The 15,673-nt window shown below is 41.2% G+C and overlaps 3 protein-coding genes across 5 annotated transcripts; 1 reads left to right on the top strand and 2 right to left on the bottom strand.

The window, feature by feature from the left end:
• Positions 1 to 411: 411 nt before the first annotated feature.
• Positions 412 to 4,022, bottom strand: trmo (tRNA methyltransferase O). Of its 2 annotated transcripts, none has more exons than XM_018661545.2 (6): positions 3,778 to 4,022; positions 3,488 to 3,657; positions 2,490 to 2,664; positions 1,847 to 2,004; positions 1,139 to 1,678; positions 412 to 1,003 (listed from the first exon to the last, which is right to left on the bottom strand). In XM_018661545.2, exons 1-6 carry the CDS (start codon positions 3,864 to 3,866, stop codon positions 783 to 785), a joined length of 1,353 nt encoding a protein of 450 aa, XP_018517061.1. In that variant the 5' UTR covers positions 3,867 to 4,022; the 3' UTR covers positions 412 to 782. The 2 variants fall into 2 exon arrangements, with proteins under 2 accessions (XP_018517061.1, XP_018517062.1); XM_018661546.2 differs by having other exon boundaries at positions 3,488 to 3,653; positions 3,778 to 3,925.
• Positions 4,023 to 4,866: 844 nt separating this feature from the next.
• hemgn (hemogen) lies at positions 4,867 to 7,042 on the bottom strand. 2 transcript variants are annotated; one of them, XM_018661558.2, is made up of 4 exons: positions 6,852 to 7,042; positions 6,501 to 6,591; positions 5,487 to 6,070; positions 4,867 to 5,360 (listed from the first exon to the last, which is right to left on the bottom strand). In XM_018661558.2, exons 1-4 carry the CDS (start codon positions 6,913 to 6,915, stop codon positions 5,254 to 5,256), a joined length of 846 nt encoding a protein of 281 aa, XP_018517074.1. In that variant the 5' UTR covers positions 6,916 to 7,042; the 3' UTR covers positions 4,867 to 5,253. The 2 variants fall into 2 exon arrangements, with proteins under 2 accessions (XP_018517074.1, XP_018517075.1); XM_018661559.2 differs by having other exon boundaries at positions 6,513 to 6,591; positions 6,852 to 7,041.
• A 1,663-nt stretch (positions 7,043 to 8,705) lies between these two features.
• Positions 8,706 to 15,265, top strand: anp32b (acidic (leucine-rich) nuclear phosphoprotein 32 family, member B). The gene is made up of 7 exons (XM_018661560.2): positions 8,706 to 9,428; positions 11,806 to 11,955; positions 12,054 to 12,176; positions 12,903 to 13,095; positions 13,315 to 13,439; positions 13,527 to 13,593; positions 14,595 to 15,265. The coding sequence occupies exons 1-7, from the start codon at positions 9,375 to 9,377 to the stop codon at positions 14,675 to 14,677; spliced, it is 795 nt and encodes a 264-aa protein (XP_018517076.1). The 5' UTR covers positions 8,706 to 9,374; the 3' UTR covers positions 14,678 to 15,265.
• The last annotated feature ends 408 nt before the right edge of the window (positions 15,266 to 15,673 follow it).

The raw sequence follows: 15,673 nt of genomic DNA, 5'->3' as shown, positions 1-15,673 counted from the left end.
CAGCCGCGTACTGCCGCCCCCTACAGGACATTACCGTCACTACTCTATAAAATCTAAAGCTTTCTCCTGTGTGTCCTCCTGTAAGACATATCCTGCTCATTTTTTTCTTTATATGTTATTCCTGAAGACGAAGATAATTCCACTCATTCATTACTGACACCTTACACTAAACCTCATTTTAGTCACAGCACCACCCACAACAGTGTGTAAAGGGTTTAGAAAAAATGCTGTAAAATGAGGATTCTTTCAAAAATAAAACAGCATTGGTTCTCCTGAGTACTTATGCAGTTATTCTAGGGCTCTGACTCAAACACACACATCGTGAAGCCACAGCTGGAGAGTGATTTACTGTCACTCCTTATGTGGGGAGTTATACCAGTAATAAACTACAATAATAGAAAAGTCCACTCATTCATTCATGCTCAGTTTATTTTTCACTCTCAGCAGAGGACCAGTTGCTTCCTTTGAATAAAGACAGAGATATGAAAAAGGTAATGATGCATAGCAGAGATGTTTGACCACAGCTGCTGAACATGGTTGAAACAATAAAATTAATCTTTTATTTAATCTACCCACACTAAATTTGATTTCATCTGATTTGAGTGATAAATCTCATAACTGAAAAACACATCTGTCAGTAGAGAAATAACCTGGAACATTTTACAGGCTCTGTTTTTGTTGCTCTGAACACATGAGTGACAGTATCCAGCTCTAACATCTGCACTGAAACAGTTTCTCACACAGTGGCAGTTTGGCTCTTGACAGATCGGACCTGCAGCGCCTCAGCTCTCAACAGGTTGGACCTGCAGCACCTCAGCGAAGCCCTGTCCAAACCAGCAGGTGATGTCTGCCGTGTCCAGGGTGAAGAAGAAGAGTCGGTCCCTGCAGCGAGTCCTCCTGTAAACAGACCGCGGGTCAGCTGCCAGCACCCCTCTGATGGCGGCGGCCGCCTCCTCTGGACTACGTAGGAACCTGAACCTGGGTCCGACTCGGTCTGGGGATCCTGTGTGTGAAATAGACATATGTGTTTTTCAGTGATAAATGACTGCTTTCATTTGTATCATTTTGACAACAGCACCCTCTGGTGGAGAAAAAGATGACAACACCCTTTTCTCCAGCAGACATTAAACCTTGTTACCTGACAGGTGTGAGGGGAGGAACTCTGCCAGCTGCCTCTCAGCGTGAGGAGTGAAGCGAACCTCCAGACCGGACACAGGAGGCTCTCTGATCCAGTCAGCAATGGTACTGTAGACCTCCTCTCCATAGCAGGGCCGATCCACTTTCGACTCTGGATGCTTCCTCTTTGGAGACTCTGACATTTGGTCCTCACTTTGGTAGAGGTCACGTTGGGTCACATAAGCCCTGACCTCCTCCAGCACACCCTGCAGGTCTCTGTGCAGGGAGGACTGAGTACTGACTCCAGATGAACCTGCTGCAGGAACATCACCTCCAGATTCAGGTCTTGACTGAGCAGAGTCTGGTTCTGAGTCTTTATGGAGGTTTAAGGAATCAGACTCGTCCACAGTAGTTTCACTTGGTTGGTGTGTGTTTAGTTCATAAGGTTCTGAATCCATGTGGATCCTGGTCTGAGGTGAGTCGTACTCTGGGATGTAGGGTTTAATGTCCAGGACCGGCGTTCCTGCAATCATGTCGATGTCTGACAGATATAAAGTGTCACCTGGAAAATAAAGGTAGGAAAGCACCTGTCAGTGATTTATTTCATTTCTTCACAGCCCAACATTTAGAGTTTACTCCAAAGATACATGACATGTTTATATTCTGTACATACGTCCTCACAAAGACACAAACCATCAGCTATATAAGACACTCTGATGATGTTACTGACCTACAATTTTATCCAGTTTGGCCAGAGTCAGACCGAGGGCGTTTGGTCGATGTGGGCTGCGTGTGGAGTAAACACCGACTCTCTGACCGTTCAGCCTGGGAGGCTTCACTTTGGCTTTGTAACTCAGGTGGCCATTTTTATGAAAGAGAAAGATGATCCTGTTGAGAGGGAGAAAACACAGATTAAACAGTGGATATAAAAAGTCTAACTGTACACAGAGGTGGTTCTGTTGAGATGGTCTGTGTTCTGAAAAGGAGAATGGGATAAAAATTAATAAATCTTCAGTCCACAGGCTCCAGATAATCCAGTGATTGCTGCTATCAGTGAGTAAAAAGAGTCAAATCAAGTTGAGTTATAATGACTTTAAAACAATATCAGAGTCTAAAGGCTTCATTCGCCCACATCAGACAGGAAACAAGAAGATGTTACTCGAACATGGAAACCTCATGATAAGAGACATTTTAATGGATTTTAATTCAAGACTTACTGCAATTACATTACACAATTATACATAGTTTTGTATATACTTTTGTCAACCACTTTAAATTATGTAACTCTTGAAGAAATAAAATGAAGTTTAAGAATCCAGAGATAGCGACACCATGCTAAAGATCCAGAGTACAGAAACACACAGGACACTGACCAGACGTGAGAGAACTGGTCTAGTCCCAGCAGAGCGTGATCCGGGTTGTTGAAGACCCTCTGCTGGATCCTCAGTTCTGCTCTGGATTGACCGCAGACCGTCGGCTGTCTGGGCGTCCCGTTCTTCACTGAGAAACAGGAACTGATGAAACCGATCGGGACCGTCTGGATGTTTCCTGTAACGTGTCACAGCTCATTAATTATATTCTGTTGATGTGGAACAGAGGCTCAGGTGTGAAGGTTTTTCATGACTTGTAAACACAGTGACAGTACCTGACACTTTCATTCATGTGTTGTACCATCATTTGTTCTTTACATCTCCCTTTATACAACAAACATATCATTTCTGTGTTTATTTTATTTTGTATAGATATATCTTTATTTAACAATGTTAAGGATACACAGTAGATTCTACAGAGTAATACATACATATTTATTTAAGTGCTGAAATTATTGGTCATTTAATTGATTAGTTAATTGACAGTAACTATATCAGCTATAACTGTGATAATTACATAATAATTAAATATATAATATTGTCTGGTTGAAACTTCACAGACAGACATTAAACTGAGCCTCTCTTCAAATGTTAATACACACCATGTGGACTCTCTTTATGCGGGTGCTAGCAGTTTTTCTATTCTTGATTTACGAATTTTCACAAACTCTTCCTGTAGGTGACTTCATGTTCTGATTTTAAATCGTCTCGCTCCACTCACAGATTTTAAGTGTGTTGGTGATGACTGTTAGGTCCGCTCCAAAACCTTCGGCCTGTGTTTCTTGAAATAGTTCATGATGGATTTTGAGGTCCTGCAGGACATTTACATCCAGACCTTGCTGATATAAAAAATAAATCCATCCCATTTTTAAACTACATTAACAGCTAATTAACTTTTGAAGAGACTTTTCTGTTGTTGTTGTTGTAGTTTCTGTCTTTTTACATCAAAATTAAACAATAACTCGTCATTTACCCAAACCTCTGCATTCAGCTGTAGTTACCTGTCTCTAGTGCAGCCTGTGGTGAAGGTGAGGGTGAAGGGGGTGGAGGTGGTAAAGGTGAAGGTGTGTGGTCTCTGTCAGCAGCTTCTCTCAGTCCAATCTGTGCCACAGCAGATTGAAGAGTTGTCATGTGTTTACGATGAGCTCGGACTGAGCTGTCCAACATCTGCCTGTAAACAGAGGGACAGATATACATGTCCTGACGGGTCAGATACAGACAGATTTACTATAAGAGAAACGTGTGTACACAGTGGACTGATGGGATATTATTAGATTAGTGATGATCGTACCTGAGGTTCTTGATCTCTCTCCTCATCACAGAAACCTGTTGGTTCAGTTTACGGATGGTTTCACCACAGCAGTCACACACTGGACTCATCTCACTGACAAAAAAACACACTCTACTTATTAATAAATCAGCTGTGAACTAAAACCTGCTGCTGCTGAACAGGAACAGACAACACGCCGAAGAAGTGAAGGAGTCTCTACACGCGGAAACACATGTTCAGGTTAAATGTTGGCCAACCAGGAGCGATCCACGTGACACTCTGATGACTGACAGCTGATCTACAGCTTTAGGTTTTCTGTCTATTCATCACATCCTCTTTGTTCAGCAGTTTATTACAACATACATCTGCTGTTACATTAATATTACACACACACGTTATAAAAGTCTGAGATAAATGTGCAGCCGCTGCAGAATCACTGCATCTTTCTACCAGCAGGGGGCAGCAGAGTCACTGCAGCTACTGTTTTTTTAATAAGCTTTATTTATAAAAACAGAAGAAGATCTAATATAAAACATGTACAACAATCATAGACTGTATATAACAATATAATATAATATAATATAATATAATATAATATAATATAATAATTCCATTGTATATACCTACAATGCCATTAAAGGCAATTCTGGATATTATGTTATATTATATTATATTCAGTATACAACAACAATATAGATTTTACTTGTAAATATAAAATAATTTTACCTAAATGAATCATTGTTGATCAAACTGATTATAAAGTAATCTTGCAGTATGCGGCAACATTGAAATATTGTTTATGTGCTAATGAATGAGTAATAATTAACAATCAATATTAAACATTACTCTGACATGGGTCACTGCACAATGATGAGTAATTTGGGTAGATAATACTAGTACTATTAGTGAAGTCAAATTTGAATGTATTGCTTTTATTTGCAATGGAACATTTTTACATTAAAGTATTGTTACTTTTACTGAAGTAAAGTATCTGAATATTTCACTCCTCCACTCTTGTACATGATTTAAACTAAAGTACTACCAGAGAAATAAGAGTTTTACAAAAAGACAGGATCATGTATTTGTCACAGATGACAATGACCACAGTCAGATGGTTGAAGCAGTTTATTTTATCAGGTGAAAAACAACTTTTACAAAATTCAATCAGATAAATCCACAATTAAAAATACATCACTACCAGAGATTTATATCATTTACTTTAAATAAAAGCAGGTAAAATGTGCTGTTGACTAAATGCAAAGTACAAAATAAAATTCATGAACTTTGCAGTGAAGCACAAACCAAGAATAAATAAGCGTACAGGTTTGGTTTGAATTCATAACATGTTTCAAATAAGCTATGCATCCATGTTTGTTTCTCTTCAGCTAACAGGCTGCAACACTAACCAACATTATCCTCAGATACACACTATGACAGAGGCTCTGCATGTTCTGAACTGAGGCAGTATCTAAAAAGTGTATTTTAATAACATTAGAATTAATTTCCTGGGAGATATTCTTGTGGCGGAGGTGGAGAGGACAAAGTTGGAACTGAGAACATTTTGTTTTGTTCAGGCACATTGATCAATGGCATCTCAGTCAGATCTGAAACAGAAGGACAGACAGAACACGGTTAATATCAAGAGAAGACGATTTAAAAGAGCAGATATATTGTCAGAGGCTCTAAAACTAGATGACATTTCTGGTGCTGTAGGTCCACATCATCTCTACCTTCATCAGCTCTGTTGTCTTGTGATCTAGAGATGTCCTCTTCCTCTTCTGGGCCCAAGTCCTCTATCAGGACCTGGTCTAGCGCCTGTCTGCCCTGTGACTCTGTGTAGAGGGTCTCCACCAGGGAAGGAGCTGCAGCTGGAACAGGGGCCTGGAACAGAGCCGGGACTGGATCTGGATCTTGGGCGGGGATCTGAGCTGTATCTAGAACACTAGGAGGAGATGGACCAGGAACTGACAGTGGAACCAGAGCTGGAGTCTGGTTAACTGGAGAGCTCAGACCAGGAGCAGGGACAGAGGTCTGGACTGATCCGATCTCAGGGGGCACAGCGAGGACAGAGGCTGGCTGTGACTCCAGTGTGTCACTGCCCACAGAGAATAGGGGGGTCAGAGAGGCTGAGGTCTGGTCTGAGAGGATCCCCATGGGTTCAGGAACCACCACCACTGCAGGAGCATCCTGAACTGCCACCGCCTCCTCCTGGATGACAGATAACTCCGGCGTGGGCTCAGACTTCCTGGGCCTCCCTCTCTTCTTTGTGCCACTCTTGTCGTCAGCTCTTGATCTTTTCCTCTGACTCTCCACCCTGACACAGCACAGTACTATAATCAACCCCAACGACAGTGGACACTGATACAGCTCTTTGTGAGACTTCGGCTGAGCTAATAGTACAAAGTCCTTGACCTGGATCTGGGGCGTCAATAGAAACACCACAGCAACCTTTGGTTTCCTCTTGCCCCATATTCAATATAAACCAGAGGAGTGATAAGCAGCTGATAATTCATCAAGCACTGCAAAGTACAGTGTTATAATGTGAGTTGTGTTAAAAAGCTTTAATAACTTTACTAAACTTCTGTTTCTGTGCATGATTTATTTTTATTTATTCAGAGGATCATTACTCTGCTGTAAACTCTCAACTTCTTCATAGTTACACCAAACACAGTTACTGCAAATGAATAGAAGCTGTATATACAGGTCACTTTTCTTATATTGACTGTGCTTTTGTATAAATTTACCCAAAAACCCACTGGTTAGTTTCCTTCTCCTCTGCTTCAGCCTTTCTCTTCCTGAGAAGATCCCTGTCCCTCAACCGGCGACGGATCCCTCCTTTGAAACAGAATCCAGGGAAAGAACTGCAGTGTTTATAACACAGGACTGACTGACATTTGTTCCTCAGCTACACACTGGTAAAGTCTTTGCACCTGGTTTCATACAGACAGATCAAACTTGTGTCGTATTTCTAGCTGCAGCTCAGATGTTGCCTGATAGATTTTAGTGTCAGACCAACAAACACCACAGTGTGTAGATGAATAACTGGATCATTTAACTTTACAGTGTGGAAATACTGAAAGACTTTTAAAGTTTACCTTGGTCGTCATTTGGATTTTTATATTCCGACTCTTGTTTGTCTAGTTGCAGCGTCTCCTCCATTCTGACTCCCACTATGAATGAATTCAGCTCATTGAAGGCGGGTGAGCTCAGAAAAGACGACAGAGTAACTTCTGACTGTTTTCTATTCCCACCCCTAAATGAATTATCTGGTTAACCATTACCATAGTGCTGGGAGAGTTCTTGCAGCTTTGGTCTTATCATATTTGTAAAGTTGGAGGAGTTGGCACGGCTCTAACAGAGAGAGAGAGAGAGAGAGAGAAAAAAAAAAAGACTGGAGTGAGTTGTGTGTGGGCAGAGTATGATAGGGATAAAATACAGTCTGTATGAAGACATGGAGGAAATACATCCTGACTGCAGCTCAGAAATAAAACTACACTGTGTGTGTGGAATGCTGTCTTTATTAAACTGGAGAATAAAAGGCACTTTTCTGCTTTGCAGACGTGTTAATGTGCAGGCTAGAAGTCATTAGTAAAATGTTGCTGTTGCTTAGCAATGAGAAAAATACACTTTGACTGAATCTAGACATTTATTCATTGTCTGCATGATGTTAAATTAAGTTTTGAATGTAAAATAAAGAAAGCTCTGCCTGTTTCTCTGCAGAAATAATCAGTTAACATGTTAAATGTGTCTTTTTTCCCCTGTGTTTTGTAGTAAACTACTCTCTTATAATGCCTGAAACGGAGCAAGAAACCTAGTGTACAAGCAGAGGAGTGGGGGCAGACCCATCTTATCTCTGAGACAGAGAGCTGCTCAGTTGGGGTGTGTTCTCAATCTTCTCACAGCACATTGAGCTCTGATGTGTGTGTTTGAGCCACTCAGTGAAAGAAGCTGTCCAGCAGAGTAAATAACACTCAACTGCCAATTGCCTCCAGCACTGTAGGAAAATGTTGAGGATCCCTTGTTAAATTCGTTCACTGTGCTGAGGGAGCTTCTCTCAACCCACACTCTTTGTAAAATCATAGCAGAATGGGAAATATGTCTGATTCATGCATATTTCATGGTTGAATTCTTGGTGGAAAACATTTACCTTCACCCATTGTCCAGGGTTAAATTTCACTTTTACAGAAAAACATGCAAAGTTTTAAAAGCTGCTTACACTCAGTTTCAAACCGCAAACACCTCAGATGATCTGTGTCGGCTTCCAGCTGCTCCACACATCACAGCCTGCAAAGTTAACTCACTCCAAACACAAACGTCTTCACAGATAACTGAAATAATCAGTGAAATTATTACTAAAAAGCCATCGCTCACACACACACACACAGCTGCTGTTACACAATGGAACTCAAACACATTGGAACTCAAACACATGGAGTGTAGATATTACAGTGCCATCTCCTGGTGTTCCCTCTCTACTACCAAACTCTGGTTTTAAAAACAGTTAATATATAGTATGTTTAACATGCACAGGTCCAGAGACAGGGTGTTTGGATAATCCTTTATATAGTGTGTGTGCAGTTTTACAGCCTAGATTCTACGTGTATCAGTGTCACATCTTCACTTTACTAACCTTAAAATAAATCAGTAATCTGACAGATATCCAGGTTATAACTGCTGATTCATAGTTTTATTTAGTAAAACTCAACAGTTGACACTCAGTGAGTTTCTACTGGAGGGCTCTGGTGTGTCAGGAAGTAAAAGGGGGGATGGGGAATTGGTGGTGGGGGGGGGGGGGGTACCCAGCCCTACCATATGCATACACAATGCTCTCTTTACTGCAAACCAAATATAACCCCTCCTCTCTACCAGTGTGTCCAAACGGTGAGAAGAAACTGGCGTTTAAAAATCAACAGTGGACAACTGAGTTAATGCATCATGTAGTTTATTCAATAAGAAGAAGAGGACGATTACAGCTGCTCTGTTAGAAAACAACATATTTTTGTTTTGGAGGCAACAGGTTTGATTAATATTGAAAAGAGGATTTCTATTTATGATTAAACGTGTTTACCATACTCACACGCTTCATATGCAACAATAACAATATGGTGTTAAACATGAAACGGGGGGGGGGTGTTTAAAGCTGTGAAACTTTCTAAGTTTGGCAGAAAAACAAAAGTTTCACCGTGTGACCGAGTTTTCTTTTTTAATGTATTTAATGCAGTTAAATATACACGTGTATTCTACATTCCTTCATTTAATAAAACCGAGCTGAAACGCACACATACACAAATAGCCTTTTTGTCTTCACATAGTACAGTTGTTTCCTTGCAGAAAATAAATTGCACCATAGCAGTGTTTCGGGGCAGCGTCATGTTTTGTGACTGCAATGTCTTTTTTACAGCGGTGATGGGCGTTTCTGGACGCAGATGGCGCTGTTGAGCATATATTTTGTTTCAGTCCCGTTTCCCTCCATGGTTGTCTCCTCTCTCCGACTAACTTAGCGTTTGGCTCAGTTCATTATACAGTCCTATATTCTCCCTCCATTAGGGCATCTCTGCCTTTGGACTGAAGATCCCACCAAAACCCAGGAGAGAAAAGTTGAACTTTCACAGGGCGAGATGGACATGAAAAAGAGGATCCACTTGGAGCTAAGAAACAGGACACCGTCTGATGTGAGTCGTGCTTTTTAAAACCAACCCTTAGTTTTCTGGCTAGCCTCTCGCTAGCTAGCTTGCTACTTTTTCTGCTTTGCGAGTGACCTGTGTGGCTAACGTAATGGTGACCACATGGGCTTTAGATTATGTTTCTCCTTTATAATAGGGCGGAAAACACTCGCACAACAAGCTTAATCCTTCACCCTGTGCTGGATTGGGCGTATAGGGGCAAGGAGACGAGAAAAGCTAAATTCAATCGTTACTTTGAAACGGCGATTCCTCAGCTTGCTGGCATTATTGCAGTGCTTTAACCGTTTCGCAGCCTCCTTGGTCAGTGGTGCACACACGATTCAGCTCGACTCCACCGTTGTACCACAATTACTAAACTTCTTTTTACGCTGATATGTGAGGAAATAATTCACCTCCTGCGCCGCGTTTGGCATTCACAGAGCGGTATATTTTATACAGACCTTGGAAGCCATGTTTGCTGCTAGCATAACTGCTAAAATGGGGGTCTTTTTTTTATTACAAATTCACTTTACAACTTCAAGACGTTTGTGCTAAGATAGAGTTTTTGTGTCATGTCAACGGGCCGTCGCAGATCACCGGTAATGTCTGTGAATTTTCTGTAGAGTACGTTAATATCAAACGGCCAGATTCAGCAGCGACAACAAAAAAAACAGTCACTTGGTTCACGAGTCATCCATACCTTGACCACTTAAGCCCCTGTTACTCCTAAACCAAAGCCTGTAGATATTTCCACACAAACTACAGCCAGCAGCCAACTATTCCTGTAATCGTGATTTGTTTAAAGCCACGTTTAAGCTGTTGCGATCCGTAAGTTTTAAAGGGAGTGTGCAGCGGTTAATTCCCTAAAATAGCTTACATACTTGTGCAGGAGCCGCGTTACCATTTCATATCCCTGCGTTTACGCTGGTGTAAATATTGCTTACTTTTTTAATGAGGTCTGGTGAGTCAGAATCATTCAGACAGCAGCCTCCTAACTTAGTATTTTTGTTCCCGCCATATTACCCCCTTCGCTACGCTGGTCAAAGACAACTAAATATATCCAGCCCTGAGCTTAAACCGTCTAACACAACCATCATGTCCCCCAGTATCTGTCTTTAAAACTAAACCTGACCATGTTTGAAGGTAAACGGGTCGGTTTGTTGGCCGGCGGCTCCGTTAACCGAGCCAGCCTGCCTGAATGACACGGAGATCCGGTGCACCGCGCTTGATGCGTGGGCAGCCAAAAACTCGACGGTCGGCGTTTCCTCTCGACCCATGCATGAAATAAAACAAATTTATACATCGAAAAATAATTTAGGCAATGTGCAGGTAGCGATAATTACTCTTCCTAAACAACACTTTTCGCCATGGAAGTGTTCAGAGAACTGCATACTGTATCTGAGGGATCGCCATGTTGTCATTCTGTCGTCTTTGAAGCCCTGGGAGAAAGGAACTGTCTCCATCTTTGTTTTTACTAAATTTCCGTTCTCAATATATTTCCTTCGCCACTTCGACCTGAAAACGATGTAGTACTCTGAGACAAACTGGCAATATCGGTCGTTCGCTCGACGACAAGGAATATTCCACTTCCCACATGAAAGCTGGTTTAACGAAAGAAAAAAAAGAAAATCTTTACTAAGGGTGTATTCGCACTCCTTTCCGTTGCTGTTGGGTTGGCTAATGGCGGGCAGACAGAGCTCTCTAGCTGCTCCTCTACCGCACGGCAGCGTTTAAAAGGGGCAATGGCTAGCCTGTAGCGAGCTAGCTCACAAAAATCATTGCATTTGTCATTAGTGACTGCATCAGCAGGCCATGGGAAGCTATTGCTGTGCTCTTCCTCGTTTCACAGAAATCAATGCATTAACTGCCGTGTCCGGGTAAATTAAGCACACAACGACACGAAGTGTATTTAGACGGAGTCGCAGTGTCCATTTCGGTGCTTTTAAAGGGGGAAATCAGGATCTTTGACGCGGACAACAACTTTTTTTGCAACGTTTTTGTCCAACGTTGAATTGCGCAACCAGTGTTAGCTTTAACTGTCTCAAACTAACTCCGCCTTCAGACTTGTTTTTCCAATATTTTACAGCAACTATATAATACCTTTAATTACTTTACACTAAGTCATTATGTTAACCAGTGACACCCCCTATTAAAAACACTTGAATTATGTTGTTTGCTATCTTAGTGATTTTGTTTATATAAAAAAAAGTTTTATTAAAAACGAAAAGAGAAGGTGTAATATCTATTTTTTTGCATCATTATGAATTTGGCATGTTTTAGAGTAAACTATAATTATGAATAAACAGGAATAACAGTTTAATAAAATGCGTAAAACAACAAAGATTAGATTATTTTTAATGTATTATTCTATTCTTCTGTATTCCAGGTACGAGAACTTGTCCTTGACAATTGTCGATCGGTTGAAGGAAAAATCGAAGGCCTCACAGCTGAGTTTGTCAACCTGGAGTTCCTCAGTTTGATAAATGTTGGCTTAATCTCAGTGTCCAACCTGCCTAAACTAGGAAAACTCAAAAAGGTAAAGTAAATGATGCTTCACCCTGGAACCTCTGTGAAAAATCTGAGGCAGAGAAAGAGTTTCAGTTGTGATAATCTGTTCCCTGTGCTGTGTTTCAGCTGGAGTTGAGCGACAACAGAATCAGCGGCGGCCTTGATGTTTTAGCAGAGAAACTTCCCAACCTCACACATCTAAACCTGAGCGGCAACAAATTGAAAGACATCAGCACATTGGAACCATTGGTATGTGTTTCCAGTCTAATTAGAAGCAATGCCTGTCACGTATCTGAATGTACTATGTCTTTAAATTGGTGCAGACTCGATGCTTCTTGTTATTTACTTACTAGACAAAACATTTAGATAGTGCACACAGCTGTATTATTGTAAATGTGATTACACTTTATCAGCTGTCTTCACTCAAATCACAGCAGACAAATAACAACTACATTTCTAATTTCAGGGCTGCTCTCTATAAATTCAGATATAGATATTTAAACTTGATGTTGTTAGACTGGAGCTGACCCTGGACCAAGATCAGGAGAGATACTCTTTATCATTTGTCTGTTTATTTAAAAAATATTTCTTATTATTGGAAACTCACATGAGCAACATGTACAGCAGGAAACCGCATAGTGATTCCCCTATTTGGAGGTGGAAGACATTGTGTTGTAATGTAGATTTAGTAGATTTTCTGGAGACACAGACTTTGTAGATTTTTTTTCTGTCTAATCCAGAGAATTAAGCACCTAACAAATCAAGGTAGTTCATCTCATCAATGCAAAAATCATGTAAATCAGTCAGGATCTAGCAAGACTGTCACAGAGTTGTTAGCGCTGCCTGCAGTGTCCTAATACAACCACAGAGACTCACAGGGCCGACCAGCTCAGTATAAACTGTCCTTACTTACAGTATGTTCACATAATCATCCAGTACCATTAAGTCAAGACGTCTCATCACTGCGTTCAACAGAAAAAGCTGGACAACCTGAAGAGTTTGGACCTGTTCAACTGTGAAGTGACAAACCTGAACGACTACAGAGAGAGCGTGTTCAAGCTGCTGCCCCAGCTCACCTACCTGGATGGTTACGACATGGAGGACAGGGAAGCTTCCGACTCTGACGGAGAGGTGGACGGAGATGGCGTAGATGATGATGAAGATGAAGGTAAGAAGTCTCAGACAGCTCAGGTTCCTCCAGAGGTTTGAAGGATCAGTTCTAGTCCAGAGCAGCTGAAATTGTTTAAGAAGAAAAGCATTGTATGTTATTATAAACAACATTTTAAGGAAAGCTGCTTGACTTAACTGGCTTTAATACAGATGTTTAATATCTCACCTTCAAATGTGTGATGTGTAGTTGTTCACTTTTTTTGCTTTCGTGTTGCAGAGGGAGAGGAGGAGGAAGATGAGGATGGAGAGGAGGAGGACTTTGACGAGGAAGAGGAGGATGAGGAAGATGAAGAGGAGGTAGAAGGAGAAGAGGACGATGAGGAGGTCAGCGGAGAAGACGAGGTAAAAAACAAACAAAAACAATCCAGTCATTATTTGGACTTCAGATCCGTCGGCAGTGTTTTAACTTGTTTAATTTTGTTCACCAAGGAGGAAGACTTTGGTCAGGATGGAGAGGTAGACGAAGAGGATGAAGACGAGGATGAAGATGAAGACGGTATGTACCACCATGGCACCTTTCCATCTCTGAAAATGTATTTAAACCCAGAGAAACACTCGTCCACATTAACTCCTGCTCCACTCAGCCATGTGAGCTCGGTCTCTGATCAGATTACAGTGCTAAACTCTCCATGAGTTTTTAAATTTTATTTTAACATAAACTACAGATTTAAACAAAAACATGTGTGCAGAATGTGTTGAGCAGCAACTTCACTTGATAATGACCAATAAAAACTTGATCCCAGGAATAATATGATATGGTCTGATGGCTCTGGTTACTGAGGAAGCTCTGCTATAGTCATTACCCATTACTGTACTTAAAATAAGACACTATACAGGATCAGTTACAACTAAGACATGGTGTGAGAATGTTACTCATGGCTTAAAAACAAAGAATATTCTGAGAGGAGGGCAGGGCCCCTTAAATCCTGAAAAATGTCCCTAGTGAAGATTCATATCTGACACTGTTTATTTTCAGCTCCTAATCGTGTAACATTATAACATGTAGGGACAGCAAAACATGAGCAGGACCATTCTTAAACTGTACCCACACTCACTAAGAAACCACCACAGGATCTCTGAAGAATGATTCATGTATACAGTCGTTAACTATGGTAAAGGACCAGTTTTAAAACATCACAAAAGTCCAGCTGCACACATAATATTTCCTTGTTATGTTTTGTTAAGATTTAAATCAGGATTTAATTAATAAATTAGTCATTTGGCAGAAATTTAACCAGCAACAGTTCTGATAATTGATTTATCCCAGTGATTGACTGGTTCCAGCTTCTCAAATGTGAATTTTTGCTGGTTTCCTTACGTCTATATGAGATTAAACTCAATACCTTTGGGTTCTGGATTGTTCGCTTGGACAAAACAAGTCATTTGAATGTATCAGTTTGGGCTGTGAGGAGCATTTTTTGCTATTTTCCAACAGAATGATAATAAATTTCATTGCCAGTTGACCTGACCTTACACCTTCTCCTTTTTGCCCCTCAGAAGCAGAAACTGGCAAAGGTGAGAAGAGAAAGCGAGACCCAGAGGATGAAGACGAGGACGAGGACGATGAAGACGATGATTAAGAGCAAAACTGAAAACAAGAGCCTACCGAATCCCCCCCCTCCCCCCACAAACCCGAACGTCCGCCCTCTTACGACTCGCACCGCCTTTGTAATCCACGTCTACCCCCCCAGCTCTGAGCTCTTTTAACGGGGCAAGACTGTACCGGATGGGTGGGCCGAGTGGAGCTGCCCCCCCTTTTTTTTCTCCCCCCATGGAACTGAGAGCCACCCAACACCCTCCACCTCACCCACCTCACCCACGGCCCCCGAGGTTCTCAGGCAGCCCACCACTCAGCATTCCACAACTTCACTGTCGATCCCTCTTTATGTATTCCCGTGTGAGAACTTTGGGACTGGTATCTAGTTTTGGGTCTGTGCTTTTAATATTTTGTTGGATGAATTATTTTTTGTTGTTGGGTTTATTATTTCTCATTTTTTGTCTTTTTTTCTGTTCCTTATTTTTCCCAATAAAATTATTGCTATAGCAGCTGTGCAACCAGCGAGCCATGATTTTTAGTGTGGCCGCCGGTTGCACAAATCAAGGTTGTAGCTACATTTTTACTTTCTGTATGACAAAAAAACAACTTTGTAAATAAAATGTTAACATTTTGTGCTTTTCTCTCTTCCTGCTGTGCTTTTCTCACATCCCAGAATTAACGTAAAGGGATGAAATGATGGCCATATGCCCCCTGTTACACCCTGAACATGTGCTCTACAGTGATGGTGACTGTAAATGACAGTCCACAGGAAAGGCTGTGTCCAGTCTGAAAACATAAGTTTAAATCTTGGTACAATACTCACATGTCAACATATATGTGGAGGCAGTATTTGGTCACTGTATTAATTTCTCCTCTCATACTTGAGGCCATGAGGATTGTCCTTTTCTAATGATTCCAGTGTGAGAGATGAGGAACTAAATCCAGTCTTTGTGTAAAATGTTTTCTGCTGTTCACCTGTAGTTAATACTGGACTGTGTGAGGCCTGAAATACTCAAGTATGTTCCAAGGCCAGAATTCT

The sequence above is a fragment of the Lates calcarifer genome, linkage group LG5 (genome assembly GCF_001640805.2).
Source record: "Lates calcarifer isolate ASB-BC8 linkage group LG5, TLL_Latcal_v3, whole genome shotgun sequence".
In the NCBI taxonomy this organism is placed as follows: domain Eukaryota; kingdom Metazoa; phylum Chordata; class Actinopteri; family Centropomidae; genus Lates; species Lates calcarifer.
This window is presented reverse-complemented; position numbering and strand designations above follow the sequence as displayed.